The sequence below is a fragment of the Linepithema humile genome, chromosome 6 (genome assembly GCF_040581485.1).
Source record: "Linepithema humile isolate Giens D197 chromosome 6, Lhum_UNIL_v1.0, whole genome shotgun sequence".
Classification (NCBI taxonomy): domain Eukaryota; kingdom Metazoa; phylum Arthropoda; class Insecta; order Hymenoptera; family Formicidae; genus Linepithema; species Linepithema humile.
Window position 1 is genome coordinate 15,237,248 of NC_090133.1, and position 10,868 is coordinate 15,248,115.

The 10,868-nt window shown below is 25.2% G+C and overlaps 1 protein-coding gene across 1 annotated transcript; it reads right to left on the reverse strand.

Annotated features, from left to right (window-relative positions):
* Nucleotides 1-6,907: 6,907 nt before the first annotated feature.
* LOC137000739 (uncharacterized) lies at nt 6,908-8,398 on the reverse strand. Its single transcript, XM_067358091.1, has one exon. The coding sequence runs from the start codon at nt 8,396-8,398 to the stop codon at nt 6,908-6,910; it is 1,491 nt and encodes a 496-aa protein (XP_067214192.1).
* Between the last annotated feature and the right edge of the window lie 2,470 nt (nt 8,399-10,868).

The window sequence follows — 10,868 nt, forward strand, 5'->3', positions numbered from 1 at the left end:
TATTTTCAATATTCTTATTTAATTCTTTTTAAAATTAACAATAGGAAGTTAAAAGTAACCATATTTAATAATTAACAGTATGAAGAGAAAATATAAGTTAGAAAAAGTTAATATAAAAAGTTATTACAAGTTTATATCTTGTAGGCTGTTACTAATAAATTTATTAGAATAATTAAACTCGTATTTTGAATTTATTATATTTAAATAATCACTTATGTGATTATCATATTCACAAGCGTAATCTTCTATATTTGTTCTATACATTATGTTTAATTTTATTATATTTTTATGATAATAATCTAAATCGTTACCATGAAAATTATATGTATAATTTAACATTCTATTGCTTGAAAAAGTTATTTTTTTAATATTTTTGTTTTTATAACTATTTCTTTTTATATTTAGTATATGTGATATCTTATAGATATCTTTAAATAAAGAATATTTATTTACAATTATTTCATAATCAATGATGTTAAAATCAGATTTATATATTAATATACAGTACATTAAAATGTTAAAAAATTTTGATTTATACAATTTGCTATTTTTTTCTATATGACATTTTTTAATTATATTATTCAATAATGAATTTTTAAATTGTTTGTGATCATAATCACCGTAGACATTAAATATTTTTTCATATTCATCTCTTAAATTGTATTCTACATGATCGATACTTGTATATATAATTTCTTCTTTGTAATATAGATATATCTCTTTTAAAAATCCTTTAAAATAATTGTCTAAATAATTTTCAAAATGCTGATAATGTTTATGAATATTATTATTAAGATGATAATATATACATCTTTTAACATATTTTATATCCTGACATTTTTCGCATCTATAGTATTTGTTGCAATATTTTATAATTTGTTTGTTTTTAATAATATTTAAAATCGAGTAGTCTTTTCTATATAATGATGTATACAGAAACTTTATTATATCCAATGATTTATTTTTTTCATTGTACTTATTTTCTCTAAGGATTTTCACATGAACGCATATATTCTAAATTACGTTCCATATTTTTAATTGGTTAGTGTAAAGATGTATGTCATCAATTATTAGTCAAATTATTTATTAATAATGTTAATGTACAAGTGTATTGTCTATTTGATAATAACATGTAGCAATGTTATATTGTTTTAAGATATATTATTTGTTTGATAGTAATAATGTTAGTTACATTAAAATGTGTTATATTTGATAATAATTGTTATAATACTAATACAATTGTATTAATATTAATACATATTATTTATTTTATAATGAAGATATGTTTTTTATTAATATTAATATAAATTACATTAATACTAATATAATTATATTAGTATCAAGATATGTTGTTAATTTTGAAGTGATATTAATTCAGTTTTTTCATTAATTAAATTTTTTTATTTTAATAAAATTTGTTTTTTTCTTTTTAATAAATGTTAGAAGAAGATAAAACCAGACTTCAAACTACTTTAAATACAATTAAGACGGCGGGAGATAATTTAAACGTAAGATCTAATCTTACTGTAGATGGAAGCATAAGAGCTAAAAATATAATACTCGATGATGATAAAATTTGTTTAAATACTGAATTATATCCAAATATAAAAAGGAGACTTTATTGGCTTTAATAGATCAATTGATAGATAGCAGCAATAATGAAGGTAATAGCAAAGAAAAATCAGATTTTGATATTCCAATTGAGTTTGAAGATAATATGTGTTCCAAGACTATTGAAATTATAAAAGATATTGATAATTATTTTATTGCAGATATTTTAATTATTGACGATAAGGTAAAGATTTTAAGAAAAATAAATGAGGGATTTAAAGATTTAAAATTTTCATATAATAAAAAAAAAAAAGTACTTAATTATACTTTCAAGCAAAAGTCAAATATGAACACAAACAAACTAAAGATAAATATTAAATAATTTTCTAAATGTTATCTATTATACCATAATTACGTAACCACCATCGTAACACAGTTTACACATTTTATGCTTACATTTTATATAATCTAATATTTTAAATTTATATTTTTTTGTATTTTTTACGTTATTGCAAATAGTGTTGTAATGTAATACTTTATTATCTTTTGAATACATTGTAATATCTATAAAAGTTGATATTATTAAACTGTGTTCTTTACAATATTCTACAAATAGTTTAAAAATATTGGTTCTAAATTTTCTTGTAACTTTTTCAAGTACAATATTGTCACTAGATAATGTTGTATAAGATCCGTAATCGTTTATTTCATAAATTACAGAATTATTGCTATTAATTCCAAGAAGAGTTCCGTGTTCTAGAAATTGTTGGTATATTCTATTCATGTTTTATTAAAATTATTATAAATTTTCATTAAATTTAATTTCTGTACACGAGATTGAAATATCTGCTTTTTGTAAAACAAGATGATGTATAATATGAATCAAAAATTATTGAAACTTTTAGAGATTTAAAGTACTTATCTATAATTTCGTATGATTGAATTATCATTTCAAAACAATATTTTCCTTCTTTATCTTTATTAAACGAATATTTTGTTCCTAAAAAATATAAAGAATTTATAGATGCTAATTTCATCATTTTTTTATTGTAATAATGGTAAATGAATATTTCATTTTTATTTTTTATAAACTTGTCAAATGTTAAAATTCTAGGACCTTTATCTGAAATTTCTACTATATAGTCGTTGTCACTATTATATTTATCTTTCAAAGTTTCTAATTTATCCATTAATTTTTTTATATCTATAATATTATATATGTTATCTAAATATTTGATGTGTTCAGGTACATATATTTCGTCTTTTGGCTTTAGAAGGTTAATTTTTTTATATTCTAAATATAATTTTATATTATTGTATAATGTATTAATTTCTTTATGTATATCGTGTCCGAAATATATTGCTCCGTGTTTTATCGGAGAAGGAGTAATGATAAAAGTTTTGCTGTAATGATTGCTTGTTAGTAAAACGGATCCCGGTTTCAAATATTTTTTTATGGTATCGATATTTATTTTTTTATACGTCAATGGTAAAATTTAATTTTAAAAATTATTTATTGGGGTATTATTTCAGAATAATTGGAAGCTGAGTTTTATTTAATATTATATATATTATTTATTTTTTTGCTTTTATTGATTTTTTTTTTTATTTTTTTTTTTATTTTTTTATAGATTTAAATATTTTAATATAAATTTAATAATATATTATATGAATAATTAAATAATCAAAAATTCTTATTAAATAATTATTTATATAATATATTATTGAATTTAAATTAAAAGATTTAAATCTATAAAATAATCAAAAAAAATAAATCAATAAAAGCAAAAAAATAAATAATATATATAATATTAAATAAAACTCTGCTTCCAATTATTCTGGAATAATACCCCAATAAATAATTTTTAAAAATGTCAGAATCAGTTTTACCTCAAGAAAAAAAAAAAAAAAAAAAATACAAAAAAAAAAATTTTTTTTATAAAAAAAATACAATTAATTTTCATGAACAAAAAAATCCAATAAAAACTTTCATTAAAATTATAAATAAAAAAATTTTTGATAACTTTTTTTTATCTAAATACATAGATATTAACCCTAAAATTCATATTCCAAAAATATTTATGTGTTTGAATAAAAAGGAATTATCAAAGATATTTTTATTTATAATTTTAATGAAAGTTTTTATTGGATTTTTTTGTTCATTAAAATTAATTGTATTTTATTTTTTTTTTTTTTTTTGAGGTAAAACTGATTTTGACATTTTTAAAAATTATTTATTGGGGTATTATTTCAGAATAATTGGAAGCTGAGTTTTATTTAATATTATATATATTATTTATTTTTTTGCTTTTATTGATTTTTTTTAATTTTTTTATAGATTTAAATATTTTAATATAAATTTAATAATATATTATATGAATAATTAAATAATCAAAAATTCTTATTAAATAATTATTTATATAATACTAGAACAACACAGGCGCGCGCTTCGCGCGCGCTATTTAGCTTCGCATATCCACTCTTGTTTACATTTTTTCAAGCTGTCAAATTGTACAGACGTATTCCCTGTTCAAAAAACGCATTTTTTTAGAAAGAGTGAAAAAAGAGTGAAAAAGTGAAAAAAGGAGAAGGAAAGGATAAAAGAGAAAAGTAAAAAAAAGGTAAGTAATAATTTTAAAAATTCTCATATCTATAGCGCGCACCACTTCCAGTACATGCTTTCCTCTCCGTGCACGCTGTTCTTTATGCTTCTTATTAATCCGAGTGTTTTTTTATGAGTACTTTTATGAATACTTTTTTACATTATTTAAAAATTTTAAAGAAATGAATTTTAACAAATATCATCTAGCAATTGCAAATATCTCTCAAAGTCGATCTTTCAAATGGAGATTATTGTTTGTATAAAATTAAATCATCAATGTATTATTTGAGAGATCGACTTTGAGAGATATTTGCAATTGCTCGACGATATTTCTTAAAATTCATTTCTTTAAAATTTCAAGTACTTAATTACATTATTTAAAAATTAATAAATAAAGAAATTAATAAATATATCCAGCGAACTCCAGAGCAATAATTAATACATTTAGCGCCATATATGTCCATTTATACATATAAAAAAAAGTAAAACTTTAGTTTGCTTCGAGGAACTAAATAACCGATGGTTCCAATGTCATCAAAATCGACGTATAATATTTGCAATTGCTCGATGATATTTGTTAATTACATAATTAACTATAACATACATCTTTAAATACAGCTTTCAGTTTAATATATATTTTTATTTCACATATATATTTCTTTATATACATAATTTTTAACGTGTCTATTATCTCGTTGATTACCAAGAAAAACTTTTAATGCTTGCCAAGAACGAACTCTTGAGAAAGCAACATATAATTGCCCATGATTAAAAACATCTTTGCGAAGATCTATTCCTACTCTATCAAACGTTTGCCCTTGTGATTTAGTAATTGTCATAGCAAATGCTAATTTTACTGGAAACTGTCTTCTTGAAAAGGTAAAAAGATATACATTTTCGCAATATAATGTTATACAATTTAAAAAAACGATATCTCCTCTCTTATCACCCGTTAAGATTTTACATTTCAATAAATGATCTGTAAGTTCTATAATCATTAATCTAGTACCATTACAAAGACCTTCATTGATACTAAGATTTCTAATCAACATAATAATGCAATTTGGCTTTAAACGTAATTCATAAGAAGGAAGACATGATGGAGATAAACTGTTTAAATATTCTGGTAACAAAGCTTCACTAATATCGCCATTATCATCACAATTCATAGTACTATCAACACTTGTATAAATTCGTTCATTAGTTATATCTAATAATTCAACAACTTTTTTATTAATTTCATCTACGTCAGTATTTCTTGCAGAAAGTATAGCACATTTAGCCATTTTGGTAAATTCCTTTTTCCGTATTAAATCACCATATATATCTTCTACAATATCAGCATTAATAGGTGCTATACAACATTTAGGAATTTGTATGTTATCATTAGAATCATTCAATATGCCATCTCCCATATCTAAAAGAAATTTTGCAAATTCAATTTCTTCTGGAAGAACTCTCATATTTTGTGTTAAAGAATAATTTACAAAATGTTTCCAAATAGCACTAAATTTAATAGAAAGATTTCACAATTTCATTTCGAGTACCATGTACTTTTATAGGCAGAAGTTGTCTAAAATCACCACCTAATAAAACAATTTTTCCACCGAAAGGTAAATTATTGTTCATAATATCACGCAATGTTCGATCCATAATTTCTAAAGCATATCGTGGTGACATTGGTGCTTCATCCCAGATAAAAATATCTGTATTTTTCAAATATTGAGCTTCCTTTGATTGGATTTTAATAGCAGATGTTGAATCAGCAAATAATGGAACCGGCAATCCAAATGTCTTATGAACTGTTTTTCCAGCAGGTAATAATGTCGCTGCAATACCCGTAAAAGCCATTGCACACACGTGTTTCTTTCTAATTTTTGCTAAATGATAAATAGTTGTATATATAAATGTTTTACCTGATCCACCTGGACCATCAATATAAAAACAATAATTATTATTATAAATATTGTTATCTAATTTATTCAACACAAGATCAACTATTTTTTTTTGTTTATCATTTAATTGTTTATATTGTTTGGTACCTATTTCCATAGCTTGTTCAAATATCACATAATCATTCTCTTCGTTTAACAACTCAGTTTCTAATAATTGCTCCATTTGTGGAAAATCAGCTAGACTTTTGCCTTCAGTACAAAGCATATTATTGATTGGTATATATGCTTTCTTCTGTCCTTGTAACATACCAAAATGTCGAACATAATCCTCCGACAAAGCTGTTTTAAAGTTATCCCATAATTCTTCAGGATGTAATGGCTGACAATGTAATAATATTCGTACAAATAATTTAGTTGTCGTGGCATCATCCATCCAACAGCTTCATTCATAGCTCGATTCCATTCATCATCATCTTCGATTAAACCTAAAGCCAAACATGCTGCCGTAAATGATTGACATAATTCTCCATTTACAGTTCTTAAATTATTAAAACTTGTAGCCCCATTTATTGTAAGTAATAATAATCGTAAATGAAATAATTCTGTTTGAGATGGACTAACAGAATACATTCGTCCTATGCAATTATAGTGACTTTTGCGTTTAACCCAGTGTGACACATTTCTATCATTAATTTTCTCTTTTTTAAATGTATAATAGCGTGGAATTTCAATATATAAATATTGTCTTGCTTCTTCATCACGCAAATTTAATGAAAAATAATCGATTAACATAGTAATCTGGCTTAATGCAGAAGTTATTGTGTCTTCATTAGATTCATTTTCAATTCATTATAATATTTTATTCGTTAGGAAGATGGACTGGTAAACGCATTATAGTATGGCTTTTATCTTGTAACTTCTTACCAAGGATACGCCAACAGGCTTCTACAGGTCCAACATAACGAGTTTCGATATAATTGTGTTTCGATATAATCTCATCATGATCAATAATTACATTTTCTGTTATTGGTTCAATGGTTATAGCAGCAACATCGTGCCCTTTATAAATATATTTATATAGATATTTAACTGATTTGATACTTGAAACTACTTCGACATTAATATGACAATTAAATATAATCGATAAAGTAGGACAATATGGAACAACATAACGATTATCAACTATATAACCACCAGGACGTTTAAAATTTTTACCATTATTTCGTCGACAATAATAGGGATAAGCATCTTCATCCATTTTAGTCTCTTCAAAATAAGATTTCGGATAATGTTTCGAACATTTACCATCTACCAAACACCAATCACCACAAGGTCCATGAATCATATGCTTCATAACTATATCATGTAAAATACGATTGTCAGATGGATCAGGAATTTCAGCAGAAATATATTTGTCAACAATCTGTGGAGTTGTTATTTTAAAATTATATTTTAAAGTAATCAACATATGAACATGAGGCAAACCACGTTTTTGAAATTCAATAACATACACAAACGCTGCTACTTCACCAAAAAATTTTTGCTTAACAATCAAGTCAATTAAATAATTTTTTTTAATGTTAAAAACGCGAGCACAAATGTCAGGTCTATCAGAAGCTTGCTGACCAGGCAAAAGATTTTCTTCAATTTCACGCCATTTTGGATTACAAGTCATTGTAATGAAAAGATCTGGTTTTCCAAATTTACTAACAATTGCCATTGCATCTTGATAATTTTGCATCATATTACGTGGTGATCCAATAAATGTGGAAGGAAGTATTATCATTTTGCCAATACGTCCATTTAAATTATTTGTCATAGTTTGTATATAATCTCTTAAACCTTGATATGTTTCAGAACGTAGTTCTTTTTGATGAGTTTTGCAATAATCAATTCTATCCTTTTGCATTTTTACATAATTATCCACAAGCCATTGTTGAAATAAGCGACGACCTAATATAAAAACATTAAATTCATCACGAATAGCCATACGATATTTAATATATTGTCCTCTTGTTATTCGTTTATTGCTATTTAATTTTGTTAAATCACGATGCCAACCTTGAGTGCCATATGGATAAAATAATGGATATATCCATGGTTCAACATTTGGATCCATAGTACTTACTTTTTGCAAAATTTTAGTATTTTTATTACGTATTGTAACATATGATTCTGGAATTTCTCCATCAGCAGTAGTACGAAAAACAGCTGCAACTTCATTAGTTCTTTGAGCATTATATCGACGTCGATCCATACCTGATCTTAAAGTAAATGATAATTGTAATCCTGGTAACAAATCACCAGATTCCATTTCCAAACGTCGTTGATTTTCTAATTCTTCACCCATCATTTGATAAGATTGAGCAAATACATTAGATCTCCGCATTATATGTTCAAGGTTTTGAACAATTTCAAAATCTAAACACGAATTTTGATTAAGACGATGATCGATCGCTTCATTTAAATCCACAATAAAAAGTTGACCGTAAGAAGGACTTTCATTTTGCGCAGCATATAACGCTGTATTAATTTGATAATAAATCTGTCCTTGTATTTTAAAACAGTACGGACCAGGTCGTCTATTTTGAAAATTAATTAAATTGGCATTAAATGATGCAAATGAAAATGAACTATTATAACTGCGAATATGTTGAAAAAAATCATTAGATTTTACATGACTACCATCAAATAAATTATGAAAAAATTGAGGAATTCAGGCAATGGTTGCAAATATACTGCGCCATGATTGCAACAATCGTGAAATGAATTGCCTTTATTAGATATTTTTTCGGCTGCAAAATATTTTGCATTGCAATGAACACAAGACACATCCATAGAACCAATATAGTATTCATTTATGTCGTCAATTAATATTGTACTATTAATATTTAAACAAGGTTGTTGTTTTTTCTGTGATCGATAATGAGATAGATATTCTGCATAACTTTGCTGATTTAATGATATAGTATTTCCAGGATTTCCTTCAATTATTTCTTCATTTATTTCTATTATGCGATTAGTATGTATGTTACCAGTGCAACTAATTTGTTTGTTTATTAGTGTAATATCTAAAGAATGTTTTTTGTTCATTTCTGTTATATGATTATCATGTATTGTACCAGTAACATTTATAGCATATTTTCTATAATCAACTGTTTTTAATTTATTTTTTATTTCTTTAGCAACAGAATAACGACGATGTTGATTTTCTGCAATTCTTTCACGACATTGTCGTTGAAATTCAAGTTCTTCGTTTAAAGTACGCTCTTTCTTACGCTTCGGCATTTGACAAAAATATAAGTATACACTATATTAATTTTATATTATATTTATATTATTTATATTATATTATATATATTTATATAATTACATTAATTATAAAATTCTATTTATTAAATTTAAACAAATATGTTATCAAAATTTAGTTTGTTTTATTCTTTTAATTGTTAGTATACAATAAAAATTATATATAAAGAATTTTTTTAATGCATGCAAATATGTAGGAAAATGATAAATATCAACATTATTATCATCATAGTTATCATCATTGTTATCATCATCATTATTATCATCATTATTATCATTATCATTATCATTATCATCATCATCATCATCATCATCATCATCATCATCATCATCATCATAATTATCATCATAATCATTATCATAATCATCTTTATAATCAAGTATTATTTATTAAGATTAACATTATATTTATTATCAATTACACATATAATAGATTACACATAAAATAAATTACAACACAATAATTAATAATATAAATATAACTGTAATAAAATATTAACTAAGTGTTTAAAATTACTATTTATATACAACGTAATTATACAGGGTTTCTGGCAATAATCGCCCCACCGGTCATATACAGGTAGAGGAGGTCAAATCGAGTAGAAAAGTCCTTTACCATTTTTTAATTTTCATAATAAGTACTGAGTAATTAACGAAAAAAGATCGGCGAATCCGCGCGAGTAAAGCGCGCGCAGCGAGAAGGACATCCCACTGCTATGCGATCACTAGGCGCGCGATGAAGCGTTGGGAGGAGCGCTCTACAAATGACTGGCAACATACGAGCGGCGCGTAACGCTAGATCAGTGCTCGGAATTAGTCTGAACATTTCAGCCGATTTCCGTGGTATACGCCTCCTTTCCTCTCCTTACCGCGCGCGCCGCAGCCGCTAGGGTCAGCGCCGCCGAGCGTTAGGAACGACACTATCTGATTATGAGTGGGTTCTTCTCCCTATTTATTAAAATTAAAAAAAATGTATTAAAATTTATTAAAAATAAATTTTTTATTTTTAAATTTATTAAGTGGAAATATTTCAATAGATTTCTATGTCACCCATGAGGTACTAATACTGACACGTTTTTCAAAAAGTGGTTTTTATCTACATTATTGCATCAATTGTTCATTCTCATAAAAGGCCAAGAAAATCTAATTAAGAAAATCTCTTTTATATATATTTTTTTTTTAATTAAGAATTTATTTTTATCTTTAGTGGAATAGGTCTACGGGGGAAACCACTTAAAAAAAAACGCGTCAGCATTAGTATCTCATGGGTGACGTGGAAATCTATTGAAATATTTCCACTTAATAAATTTAAAAATAAAAAATTTATTTTTAATAAATTTTAATACATTTTTTTTAATTTTAATAAATAGGGAGAAGAACCCACTCATAATAAGATAGTGTCGCTCCTAACGCTCGGCGGCGCTGGCCCAAGCGGCTGCGGCGCGCGCGGTAAGGAGAGGAAAGGAGGCGTATACCACGGAAATCGGCTGAAATGTTCAGACTAACTCCGA

Excerpts from the sequence above, each read along its gene's own strand:
- LOC137000739 (XM_067358091.1), bottom strand. The coding sequence starts at position 8,398 with ATGGGTGAAGAATTAGAAAATCAACGACGTTTGGAAATGGAATCTGGT.